The 13,586-nt window shown below is 39.5% G+C and overlaps 1 protein-coding gene across 1 annotated transcript in view; it reads left to right on the top strand.

Moving 5' to 3' along the window:
- brinp2 (bone morphogenetic protein/retinoic acid inducible neural-specific 2) overlaps positions 1 to 13,586 on the top strand; it is a 107,960-nt gene that overhangs the window by 44,371 nt on the left and 50,003 nt on the right. The window contains exon 4 of the mRNA XM_033982943.2: positions 7,781 to 7,886. Coding sequence (XP_033838834.1) covers positions 7,781 to 7,886 — 106 coding nt within the window. The remainder of the gene's footprint in view (positions 1 to 7,780; positions 7,887 to 13,586) is intronic.

The following is a 13,586-nucleotide window of genomic DNA, read 5'->3' as shown; positions in this document are numbered from 1 at the left end:
TTCTTCGACACAGCCTTGAGTATTTGAACTAGAGTGCACCAAAACCTCTGGGACTCAGCCCAAATTGCTTTTACCTGAAGAAAAGACCTTGTCAATTATGAAATTATGCCTTAAACTTGAATGGTTTTGTGATTGAAAAACTTCTCCAAAACATGTTAGAGACAGGAACTGAAGGTTTGTGTTGGCTAATGGTTTATTTCACTGCAGTGTTGGTGTGTTTGGTGCAGTTTTGGCAGTGGTAGTTTTGTTTTAACGTCTTTTTTTGTTTTATGTTTTTTCATATATATTTTAGTAGTCCATAGTCTGATACTCTGAAGTGAAAGGTGGAGGAGTTTGGCATGTGCCGTTTGGAGATTCACACCCACGGCCGCTCTGACAGACTTTGGGCTGTGAGTCTGTGTGACTCAGTGTCCAGTCAAAAAAATCATATCATGGCTTATTTTAGAATAAACTTGTCCAGAACTTTTTCCTGAAGTGAAAAAAAAAAACACTCCATGAACTTCGAAATGTATGGACTTCAGATGAGTCCTGTGATTCAAATGTGCAAGTAGTAGTAATAGTAGTAAAAGTAGTCGAAGTCATAGTCGTAGTACGAAGTCATAGTAGTAGTAGTAGTAGTAGTAGTAGTAGTAGTAGTAGTAGTAGTAGTAGTCGTAGTAGTCGTAGTCGTAGTAGTAGTCAGTGGTGAAAGAAGTATCACATGAAGTAAAAGTATCACATGAAAAGAATGTATTCTTGTATGTTTACTTAAAAATGTTAAAATACTTGTTTAAAAATGTTCTTGGAGTAAAAAGTAAAATTTCTCACAGATTTTGAGATTCAGTAAAGCTTTAAATGTAGTGATTTTGATAGAGATTTGTGGTGAATTGAATTCAACAGAAACAATTGAATGGGTTCTGGCTGGTTTTATTTGTATATTTTTGTCTGCTCACATTATAAAGTTGATAAAAATAAATCCTCAGCCTTTTCAGTAGGTCTCAAACAGTAATAAAAATACTTTTACTATTCAGTACAGTTCAAAAATGTAGTGGAGTAGAAAGTGCAGGTACCAACAAAATTTAGTACAGTACTTTACTACTTTAACTTTGTTACATTCCACTACTGGTAGTAGCAGGAGCAGTAGCAGTAGTAGCGGTTGTAGTAGTAGCAGTAGTAGTAACACTAAGAGTAGTAGTAGCAGTAGTAGCAGTAATAGTCATAGCAGTAGTAGTAGCAATAGCAGTAGCAGCAGTAGCGGTAGTAGTAGTAATAGCAGTAATAGCAGTAGCAGTAATAGTAGTAGCAGTAGTAGCACTAGTAGTAGTAGTAGCAGTAGTAGTAGTAGCAATAGTAGCGGCAGTAGAAGTAGTAGCAATAGCAGTAATAGTAGTAGCAGTAGCAACAGTAGCAGTAATAGTCATAGTAGTAGCAGTAGTAGTCGTAGCAATAGCAGTACTAGCAGTAGCAGTAATAGTCATAGTAGTAGCAGTAGTAGTAGTCATAGAATTAGGTTACTTAGGTATACTTTGACACTACACTGTCACTGAAATGCAGTACAGAACTACAGAATACATGTACCAACTAACACAATATCCCCCAGTGCATTTAATTTAATTTCCAAACTTAACGTTTACTCACCATTAAACACACTTCAAACATCACTTATGTGTCCAGATCTGACCATCTCTTATTCATAAAACTATATCGACATCCAAATGCAGTAGTTTTCAGCCACATGGAACTGAGCCTGTTTAATACTTTGATACCTTCAAAAACACATCTTGTATATCCTTTCCCTGGTGATTTTAATAATTTACCGTTTCTTTGAGTGGCTGACAGGCAGCTATACGGTAAATAAGCCTCCACAGCTGCAATTTTTCACAACCACCACCATCATAGTCACACAAATCGAACTGTTAGCGAGACATACAGAGAGAGAAAGAAGGAGAGAAAGAGGGAGAGAAAGAGGAAGAGCATCGTTTACAAGTTTTTCTGCTAAATGAGGATCTCTGCGTGCTAGCCACCTGCTGCGCCGCTCTGCCAGATCAACCCAAGAACCAGCGACACTGAGTGGGATGTGCTTGACCTGTGTCCGTGGAACGCCTGTGGGCCCTGAGCTGTACTGAGGAAGAGGAGGAGGAGGAGGAGGAGGAAGAAGAGAGAGAGAGAAAGAGAGAAATGCATTATCTTCTGCACTCTGAGCGAAGTGGACTAAAACACTGACTTTAAACTGAAGTCTGAAATCTGCTGCGGTTCGGGGAGATAGAGTGCACTTTGCGATAGTAGATGGTCTTCGTATGGGCGGAGAGGTAGAAACAAACCGTGTTGAAGGTTGAAGTCTTGTATTAAAGCGTGTCATCCTGTAATCAAAAGGTTGGCCATTCGACATCTCCTGCCCCCACACTACACACTGCCTTTGAGTCTTTGAGCGAGACTGTTTTGTCCTACATTTAGCGTTAACGTCACAAATTGCATACAGGACGAAAACTAGCGCTTAAAATAACGCCATCAGTGTATGTACATTTTGTATAGTTTTATCTTAGATTATCTTATTTATCTTAGTTACTAACAGCATCCTGACTTACCTAAAACTAAGGCGAATGCTCCAACGAGGTAAAGTGCTTCTGACCAATCCTAGCAAAAAGGTCCTATATTACGCAAAATTGACTCTTGTGAGGTTTAAGTCATGTTAGAATGTTATTACCTCCTCAAAAACATACCTGTGTTTCATGTGCACATTTGCGTAACCCTTTATTATCAGTCTGTTTATATCTCCAAACTTCAAAATGCTCTGTTCCACCTTGTGATGTTATAAAGTTGTCGGCTAACTTTAGCTTTTGTTTAGTACAGATTGGCAAGTCTAGGACTGAAATGATCCAAATGATTCTAGTGAAGGCGTATAGAGTTTAAAAACATAATGGAGCACTTCCTGTATTAACATATGACATCACAAGGTGGGACAGAGTGTTTTAGTGTGAGAGAATAACTAACCTAAATATGCAGGGTGTGTCTGTTTTAAACATGTGTGAATGAAACAAAACAAAAGTCAAAAAAGGTATCTTTGTGAACAACATTATAAAATAGATTAGAAAAAAGTGTAATATGGTCCCTTTAAGATGTAAACATATATGGGGCAGCACTGAAGGATGGGTCAAATTTCAGGAAAAAGACTGGGTCCTGAAACATGTCCCTGTGGGGTATTAAGCTAACTGTACTTTACTAGATTTGATCAAAACCCCACATCATTCATAACTGGCCTTATTTCATATATTTCTACTAATAGTAAATGTGTTGTTTGCTTGTAAAGAGATAAACTAATACATTTGCATTTTGTGGAACTTCATTTGTACATTTATAAGACTCGATGGATGCTAGTTTGTGAGCAGCGATGCACAAAGACGATGCCACGCGACCGCCGTACGTCAGAACTGATATTAGCTGCACATAAAAGCAGAGCTCCCATTTGTTTGAATAATGCTCTGTGCTGAATAAACATTCCAAACAAACTGTAGTGGGTTGAACGCGCTCTGAAGGGCTCCTGGGACTGTCAGACAAAAGCCGAGTGGTGGGTGGCTGCTCTCAGGTGGGTTATTGAGCAAGTTTTCACAAAACTATTCCAGCGCGCATCATTATAAACTCCATCAAACCCACTCATGGAGATGCTATAGTTTAACTCACAAACACATCACATCTGACACAGCTTTCAGTTTCATTAGAGTTGTTATGGCAGGGATAGGGAAGGGCACAGTGGATGTATTCAGTGCTGCTGTTGTTTGCTGGAGGCAGAAAAGGAGCTGTGCCAGGAAACTGCTTTTCAAAACTCTGTATGCTGTCTGCAGTGAGTGAAGCCAGATATCCTGCTGCATTAAAGATTAAAAAATGCCATACATTCAACAGAACAGGGCTTGTGTTTACTGATAGGAGCGCAATTATAGTAGCTGAGCAAATGAAGTCAGGGAAATACTACTCTGAAATTACCTTTACATAATTCGATTCATACAAAAATGGTCTATTTGTGTCTGCGATGTTAAAGCTGCACTGTGTAACTTTTCTGTTAGTTTGTGTAAAAAAATGTAAATGTTTGTGTAAAAAAATGCCATATATTTAACAGAACAGGGTCTGTGCTTACTAATAGGAGCCTAATTATAGTAGTTGAGCTAATTAAATCAAGGAAATACTACTTTGAAATTATCTATACATGATTAAATTCATGTAAAATGCTCTTTTCGTGTTCGTTACAGCTGCACTGTGTAACTTTTCTGTTACCTTATGTAAAAAAATACCATATATTTAACAGAATGGGACTTGTGTTTACCGATAGGAGCCTAATTATAGTAGTTGAGCAAATGAAATTAGGAAAATACTACTTTTAAATTACTTTTACATAATTAAATTCATGTAAAATGCTCCATTCGTGTTTGCTGAAGCTGCACTGTGTAACTTTTCTATTAGCTGCGGGAAAAATTGCCATATATTTAACACAACAGGGCTTGTTTTTACTGGCAGAAGCGCAATAAAGTCAGGGAAATACTACTTTAAAATGACCTTTATATAATTAATTCATATAAAATACTCCATTTGTGTTTGGTAAAGCTGCACTGTGTAACTTTTTTGTCAGCTGGTGGGAAGAAAAATGCCATATATTTAACAGAACCTAATTATAGTAGCTGAGCAAATCAGGTGTGAGGGAAATACTACTTTGAAATCATCTATACATAATAAAATTCATGTAAAATGCAAAATTTGTGTTCGTTAAAGCTGCACTGTGTAACTTTTCTGTTAGCTGGTGGAAGGTCTGCCTCATGTTTGTCTCCTTCAACATGGAGCATTTCGGTAACTCCGTCAGGCCAAGTATTTTTGAGCCGTAACCCCTGGAAAAGTTATAGTGCGTGTTGTACCTTCGCACAAACAATTACTACAACGATTCTACATCTTTGTATTTCCGCTACTTCAGTTCTAAACAAAATTCATTGACTCACACCGAATGTAATTTAATCGTATAATACTGCAACAATCTATTTAGTTGTTGATTCCCTCGTTCCAAGTTTTATTGCGCTCTGAATCCAATCCTGCATTACGTGTATTACCTCCCGTTGTATTTGCCAGCCGTGTTTGATATGTTTCTTTGACGAGCCTCCAGGTAGATTTAGCCTTTTTCTTGTTCTCTTTTTGGTAATAGATGCGATCTTAATGTGAGGTGGAGTGTTGGAATGAGATGAACAATGCTGCTTAATGCCACGTCTTTTGCCAAATACTGTGATTTAGTAGTTGAGCGTCTTTGCTGCAGGCCATATCCATCTTCTTATGCTAATTCTGGTTGCACTTTGAAATTTCACCACGTCTTCTACCTATCTTTGCTCTTTTCTTCCTCATTTCGTCATTCGTATTGACAATCGGCAGGGTGTTACCAATTGTTTATGTATACTTTCTATGATTCATGTAAGGAGCGGTGTGTAACTCTCTGGAGGTGAAACAACCAGCATGTAAGAAAACTAAACAAATCAAAAGCATTTATTTTGACAGAACAGAGCTTGTGTTTACATGCACCACACTGTTAGTAGCCCAATTATAGTAGTTGTCCAAATTCAGACAAAGACTTTGAAACCACCTTAAAAAGCACAATACAATTCAAATAAAATGCTCCATTCGTGTCAGCATTTTGGAACTTTTCTGTTTATCGGTGGAAGGTCTGTTGTCTGTTTGTTATTGCTTTGCCTGAATTGTTTCACAGTGTGACGTTAAAAATTGTGTACTTCAATGGAGACAAGTTGCAGACCTGAGGAGAGACGAGCCCACTCACTGTAAAAACACAACTTTTATCTGGTGTTTTTGAGCAGTAACACCAGAAAAGTATCATTTTGTACCTTTAAAAGTAACAATTACAATGATTCTACAGGTTTCTGTTTGCTTCAGTTTCATTGACTCTCATTTAAAGCTTTCTGAAGTTCAAAAATCAAAATGTAAAAAAAACAAAACATGCATTTATTTTTGCATCCATCCATTTTCTTCCACTTATCTGGGGCTGGGTCACGGGGGCAGCAGTCTAAGCAGGGACTCCTAGACTTCTCTCACCCCGGACACTTCCTCCAGCTCCTCCTGTGGGACCTCAAGGCGTTCCCAGGCCAGCCGAAAGACATAGTCCCTTGGTCTTCCCTGGGGCCTCCTCCCGGTGGGACAGGCCCAGAACATCTCCCCAGGGAGGCGTCCAGGGGGCATCCTTAACAGATACCCGAGTCACCTCGGCTGGATCCTCTTGATGTGGTTGCCCATAAATAAAAAAGTTACACACTGTGGCATTTTGGGGAAAAATAAATAAATAAATAAATAAATAAAAACAACTATTAAAATGAATATTTATTTATTTATTTATTTGACCACTGTGACTTATAATTGGTTGAACCTGTTTTCCTATTTCCAGCAACTGTTGGTTATAGTCCAGGTGCAGTTGAAATATGGCCTGTTCTTGTTAGTTGTTCTAAGTGCATATATAGGGAAAACTGCATGAAAGTGGATATACATTACCATCTGTGAGACACCAGTGGCTGAGGTATGAGTGGAGAATACAGTGCGGGACATAAAAAGGTGTTTTAATCTAAAAACATGAATCCTCTGTTCCATTCACACAATAGCTGTAATTGCATTCAAAAGATGATAGAAAGCCTTGATTGCATGGAAACATCATTTAGAAGAATAAAAAAGCTCATTAGTCACCACTTTGCACTAAAAACAGCAGGAGCCATTTCTGCTGTGTCTCCCCCCATGGCTGCGGCTTGTTTATGTCTTTATTGGTTTTCTTGTTACGACAAACTGATGATTTTGCTGTCCATTAACACTAATTGGGACAAACTGGAAAAATAATAAAACGGTCATAGATAAATGTTTTAAACACACCTGCACACATAAAACACTATGAAGCAATATTCACTCTCCAAACTGGATGGCGATACAGTAACTCCTAATATTTACCCAAGGCTTAACGCTCAATGCTCAATGACACAACAACAAATGCACCAGGCTGAAATACATGATTCATTAAAGAATTTCCCCATGGAATAAGCACTTATGATTCCGATGATGAATGTAAATAATCTTTAATGTCATAAAAAAGGAAAGAAATAAAAGATTCAAGGTTTGAAACTGTAAACAACATCAGGACGGTGCCTCAAAATCAGCATAATGCGGCTTAAACATATTTTAGACAGTTTAAAACTCCTTCAGTCTGCAGCTTTCCCACACCCGCCCTGGCCCCTCACCTCATGTGTGTTGTGAAGTGTTGGCAGAGCTCCAGTGACAGCGGCGCAGGAGGCAGCTGTAGAGAAGATTCTGAAGAGCAGATGTATAAGGGTAGAGAAAGAGCAGAGAAAATGAGAAGGAGAAGAGAGAAAAGAGTGATAGAAATGAGACAGGCAAGTCCTATCCACCTGTCACAGACCTGCGCCCCACTGAGAGCAACAAACATCTGCCTCAGCCTATACTCATAATGTAAAAATAATCAGAGAGGTGTAAAACAAATAGTATAGTTTTTAATCGATGTGTTTTAATCTGTTAGATTCGTATGATATTGTTTCTTCCTTGTGCAGTGAAACATACTGTTAGCGGGGTTGCCTTTCCACAGATCTGACCTATAACTTGGCCTGGTGCCGTAGTTGCTTTTCTCTTAGGAAGAAGATAAGTTAACGATAGCATCTCCATTCATTCCATTCCAGATGCGTTTGAACAGAATGTAGAAGGGACTGGCCAGTCAGACAGTCCCACCCTCGCAATGAACACGTCTTAAATGTACATCTTTTTTGTCGTCTAGGTGACAGAGACCAGGACAGGCCCCCTCGGCTGCAGTAACTACGACAGCCTGGATTCGGTCAGCTCGGTTTTAGTGCACAGTCCGGAAAATAAGATCCATCTAAAAGGTAAGTCTCCCTCTTCTCCCGCCTTCTCCCCCCGTTTCCCCCACCACATATACAATACAAACCCACTTCAAGACTCAAGACAAGGTTCACTGAATGCATAGGACGCCGCGGGACCGTCCGCCCGCCTGTCCCCTCTCCTCACCCCCAGAGAGGAGCGCTGTGTAGAGGGATGACCCTTAGCTCTGTGCTGCATGGGTTTATGTATCTGTTCTGCCTGAATGCTGCTGCTCGGTCTCCAGGGGAATCTGTTATCTTATACCAAACTGCAGATGAACCGTGTCAGACCACACGGTGACCCTGGCTTACCCCCCACAGCCCCAGTGCACAGCCGCAGTACAAAGCAGGTGGAGGAACATTGCAGACAAGTCAGAGAAGAAAAGGTTTCACTTGATACTTTAATTTGAGAGGTTTAGAGTTTTTCTAGAATGATTTTATTTTCATTTTGGGGTTTTAATAGACAAAAATATCCCACCAGATTTGCCATAGTTTTTCCAACACATCTGTAGCTCTAGATACAAGAATCTTAATATACTACCTGCTTGTCTCCATGGGGATGATATTACATTGTAGTGAATGTTACACTGTATTGCATTAAACAGATCTATTTTGCATATGTGTAAGCTGAATTGTTAAAAAAAAATATCTTGAAAAAACATACATTCTTCCGGTAAGCAAGGCTGCCTCTCCACAGATCTGACCTGCAACTTGGCCTGGTGGTATTTCCTGTTGTCTTTGTGCAGACAGACAAGTTTAATGTAATACTGTGGAACATTCCAGGCAAAGATGGCATATCCTCCACCAGAAAAATTGCCTTGTGCAGCTTTACAGCTGTACACTATAAAAAGAAAAACGAATCTTTTTGGATAACTGTGTAACTCTTTTCACCAGAGCTTCTTTATTTTAGACATTTCGTTGTTATATCCTAACACATTAAGCTATAATGACACAGTACAGTATTGGTGATTGATAAGAAAAGCTAAAATGTCTTGACAAATAACCAATTAACATATCCAACTTTGGCTATTTCATTTCTCTGTTCCAAATTGAATGTGGCTCCACACTGGTGCTCCACTATAACATCACTCAGAGCTACATGGCTGCCTCTAATTGATACAAGTCTTGATAATTTGCTCTGCTGTGGAAACATATTGAGCTGTCGTGAATGCCACCTGCTCTATATGCCACACTCTAATAGCATTTGTGTGTTTATGTTGTAAACAGTTCAGAGAGTGCTCCAATGCCAATCCAAGTATTAGGAAGAAATTGCAACACTCTTGAATGTTTCACAGATTAATTTATAGAGAAATCCAGACTTTAGCAAATAGACCATGTGCAATATTTGATTAGGAGCATGCCTTCTGGTACACACTGTAACCGTGTTAGACTGACTGTTCAAAAAACATCTTGGGCCCTTTTTTTTTTTACAGGCTGCGATGAAGAAAATGTTCTGTTTCTGGTCTGATGGCTTTTCAAAAAAAAAACAAAAAAAAAAAAAAAACAGACAAGGTGGCACCAAACATCATTTGAGTGTGTCCTGAGCAAACCCAGTCCCAGGTGTAGGTTTCACCGTGTGTCATTTGTTTTGTTTTGTGAAGCCAAAAGAAATGGTGCTGTGGCGCGGGCAGTATGGCCACGTCTGTTATGAGGGGAGAGTCTACTCTACAGGGACCAACTGTGCTGAGGAAACTAATAACCGGAAATGGTTTCAAAACTATTCTTGTTACACACAGTGACAATTCAGAAACTGGATTTAACTGTTACAAACTGGATTTACGGTTAAGGCAGACTTTCTTGTCCGTGTAGGGAAATTTACCCTCTGCATTTGACCCGTCCTTCAATGTCACTGGGGCAACCTGTCAGAAGACCATGACCATTATCATTTTGCTAGAGTTGGTTAGGACTACCTTCGCTACGCTGGAGGTTTTTCCCTGTTGTGCATGCCTGAAGGAAACTCACTCAACATGCAAACTCCACACAGACCCAGGAATCAAACCCACAACCTTCCCACTGTGAGGCGTGAGTTCTAGCCACTGCACCGTCAAATCGAAGCGAGGCAAGTTGGGCTTATATTTACCAACCAACATACATATTGTCTGGACCAATACTCCTACTATATGATCATGATACAGAATATATACAGAATGAATACATTATAGACGGGCACGCCTATAAGAAGTATTTAATATTAAAACTTGAATTGATTCCTTACAATACAGTTCGAGTCATGTACATTTACACCTAGGGCAAGGACATATGCATACAATCGACATTTTTTTTGCAATATAGTTCAGATCAGAATATATACAGAAATAAAAATGGTTCAATAACCTTCCTTTCGGCGTCAGATGTATTTCAGGCCACATTTGCTTCAATATTTACATTATATACTGGCTGACTTTTGTAATACCTGTGAAAAGAGTTTTTTGAGGACAACCCTGAGCTGTCTATCTATATATATATTGCTCTTACCCCAATAGCGGCTCTATCTATACGCTCTCACACACTCACATCTGATGGTCTTTTGAAAACACGTGGTGCACATAGTAATCATAATTTCACTTCAAAATGCTCTGATGGGACTCTGGCCTGAATCCAAATTGTTTGTGTCAGCCATCACTGCGAGATGAGAGAGAGGTATAGTCACCCCCCGAAGCAGCGGTCTTCATTTCACACACACATACATAGACACGCAATCAGACTCAAAGATTAGAACGCTTTGGAACAGTGGATTGGCAAAACACTCAGGGAATAAAATACAAAGACATTGGCTTCTGTCGCCTGGAGAAAGTACAGCATTGAGAATTTCTACCCAATCACTACAGTGTGATGAAACACTCCCCTATGCTATCTGCAAGTACAAAGGAACGCTGTGTTACAATGGAGATAAAATATGCTCTAATTTTAGTTACAAGGAGATGTGGGGGGCTTGTCAGGTCCCATGAAAACTCATAGAAACTGACCTACATAAACTTCCTCTTGTACGCTTGAGTGATGCTGTAACATCTTTCAAACTTACTTTTTCGAGAAACAAATAGGCCTGCTCCAGTCGCATATTAACTTAATAAAAAAAATCAAAACACTAACTTTCTAGAGATGGCTAAATCTGAGTATTTATTTCACTGGAGTATTGAAACGTTTGTGTAAACCTCGACCTTTCCTAAGCTGTGGCAGTTAAACAGCTGTCATTTAGCTTTCCTCTGAGGCGCGGGGTCTTTGAAGGCTCCGCCGCACATAGCCTATGCCGCATATGTTTTATTTGTAGAACTGAATGAGGCACTATTTCTCTGCGCTGACCTTGTCCACACTAAACCTGTCCCCAAACCTTCTGTGTATTTCCATATTCTCCTTGAAAGCATTGGGAACATTTTGACCAGCGTCCTCTTTACTCTGGTACGCCTAAAATAAGCTATTGTAAACACTATCAAAGTAATACCATTACAGCTGACAAAACAAATGAAGTTTTTGTAATTGTGAAGGAAGAGAGAAGAGGAGCCATCTAGTACTTATACTCCAAGAAAGGTACTATCAGTAGAAGGCTGGTTCTATAAAGGCTTAACTATATTTCCTGTGCATACAAGGTCATAAATGGATATACCATTAACTGTTCACAGAGAGGTAAAATACTTCGCTTACAGTCACTAAAAAGATGTATTATAAGACCTCTTGTCAACCTGAAGATAAGTACACGTATCATATAACAGATTCCAGTGTAGACATCTTAAAATAGGCATGTGTCGCATTCTTAGAGAGAGACAAGTCCACGTCAGTGTTACACAGTATTCAACACTAGGTTTAAGAGTAAAGCAATAAAACAAAAAAAATCATGCTTTCAGTTTTCAGTATTTGTGTGTTCGATCACTTTTTGATACCTGTCACCATATTGTTTCTAGTTGGTTTTTATGGTCGTCCTCTGCTCCTGACCAATTATTGTCTAAAAATAAATGTTCCTCAACTGTTATAGAACTATTTTTTCCTCCATCTTCCATTATTACTAACAGAACAGCTCCAGTAGCACATGCTGAGAACATAACTGATGGAACCAGCCTCATCATTCCTCTTTCTCCCAAAAGCATTTGGCTTTATTCACTATGAAGATGAATTTGGAAGCTCAATACTTTATGCTGTGTCGCCCGCTGACATCTGCTCACTGGCTTTTATGGTTGGACCGTGAGATTGTCCCCAGAGTGGCCCTCAGATCGCGGCTGGGGCCCGCTCAATAGCAGGCGGATGTGCTGGAGCTCTCGTGGGTTCCTCCAGGGCAGGGGCTCTCTGAAGTGGCTCTCTTCAGCTGGGCCAAAGTCTGGGTTTTACGCTCAAACTCGCTCAGCGCACCACCTGGCCCTGTAGCCTCTTGGCAATACAGGAAAACATGTGGTCCAACATCTTAGCGCTCTTGACTCCTCTCACATCACAGACCCAAAAAAAAAGGAAGGAAGTGAGGGCATGGAATCAGGAGCTGCAAAGAACATGATAATTGATGTTTGTTTAATATAGAAATTAAATATATTGTTCCATTTGAATAGCTGTCAAAACATTGAAAGAGCAGCATGGATAGGTCGACTATGTAAAATTTCTGGTTTCTCTCTGTGTTATCGTTGAATACTTTTTTCTGCCCATTAATTCTGCAAAAATCCATGATATTTTTCAGCCCCATGTGATATTTTTTTACTTTATTTGTTTCCAATAAAGACGAACCATGTGTGTCCCTGATTGGCTAATCCATCTGTCGATCACGCCCATTTGAAAAGCGGGAGATTCACCGGCGACTCACACCTTTGTAAAGTATAAAAGAAGTGTGTATTCTGGATCGTAGGCAACACATTGGCCAGTGAAAATCCAATAACTTGAATGAACTGATCTTGCCCAATAATTATAGATTTTTGTTATGTGTTTATATGAGAAAAATATGATCTTCAAAAACGCATGCGTCGATAAATAAATGGTTATAGTGATTGTTATTTTTGGAAGACAAAGTACAAAAAAAAAAAAATGTCTCTTTTTTTGTCATTTTTGCATAATTTCCCCTGTCAAAACCTACAGAACTGTGAACAACCAGAAAAAAATTGGATCACTCACATCAGATATAACAGTTTTACATGTCATTTCATTAATTTGATAACTCCACAAATTAAATCACGATCAAATTTTTGGTGAGCGTTACATAGACGCCATGTTGTACTGTTAGCTAAACAAGACCCTTCAGCCGGCCGCAGCCCCTATCTCCCCCCCTTCAGCCAAGAGTGCGTTTGAGTGCAGTGGACCAGGGGCTGCAGACATACACCTGGACAGCACAGACCCACACTGCTAACAGGAGGTGGCCATTCACAAGGCTTAAGAGCTTTAAATTGCTCCAAATTGAAAGTGGGGTCTCTGCAGGAGATTGAGGGATAGAAGACAGACGTGTAGAGCTGCTATTTCTGGTGTGCTGGGGTGATCTAAAGCGAGAGCAAAGCCTTGTGGGTAATGGCTGTGAGTGCATGTGCTTTGTCAAAGGAAGACACTAGTAGTTTTTTGTCTTTGCTGGTTGAATTCATGCCAAAAGACTAAGGGTGAGACGAGACGTGAGATTTGGTTGATGATGAAATTTTGTCATAGTTTATACAAAATAAATGGTGTGGTTCAGGAAAATTGTGAATGAATTTCTATTTTACCACGTTTAACCCTTTTTGGTCCTTGCCAAATGTAAACATGGAAGAAATC

Source organism: Periophthalmus magnuspinnatus, chromosome 17, assembly GCF_009829125.3.
Source record: "Periophthalmus magnuspinnatus isolate fPerMag1 chromosome 17, fPerMag1.2.pri, whole genome shotgun sequence".
NCBI lineage: Eukaryota > Metazoa > Chordata > Actinopteri > Gobiiformes > Gobiidae > Periophthalmus > Periophthalmus magnuspinnatus.
This window is presented reverse-complemented; position numbering and strand designations above follow the sequence as displayed.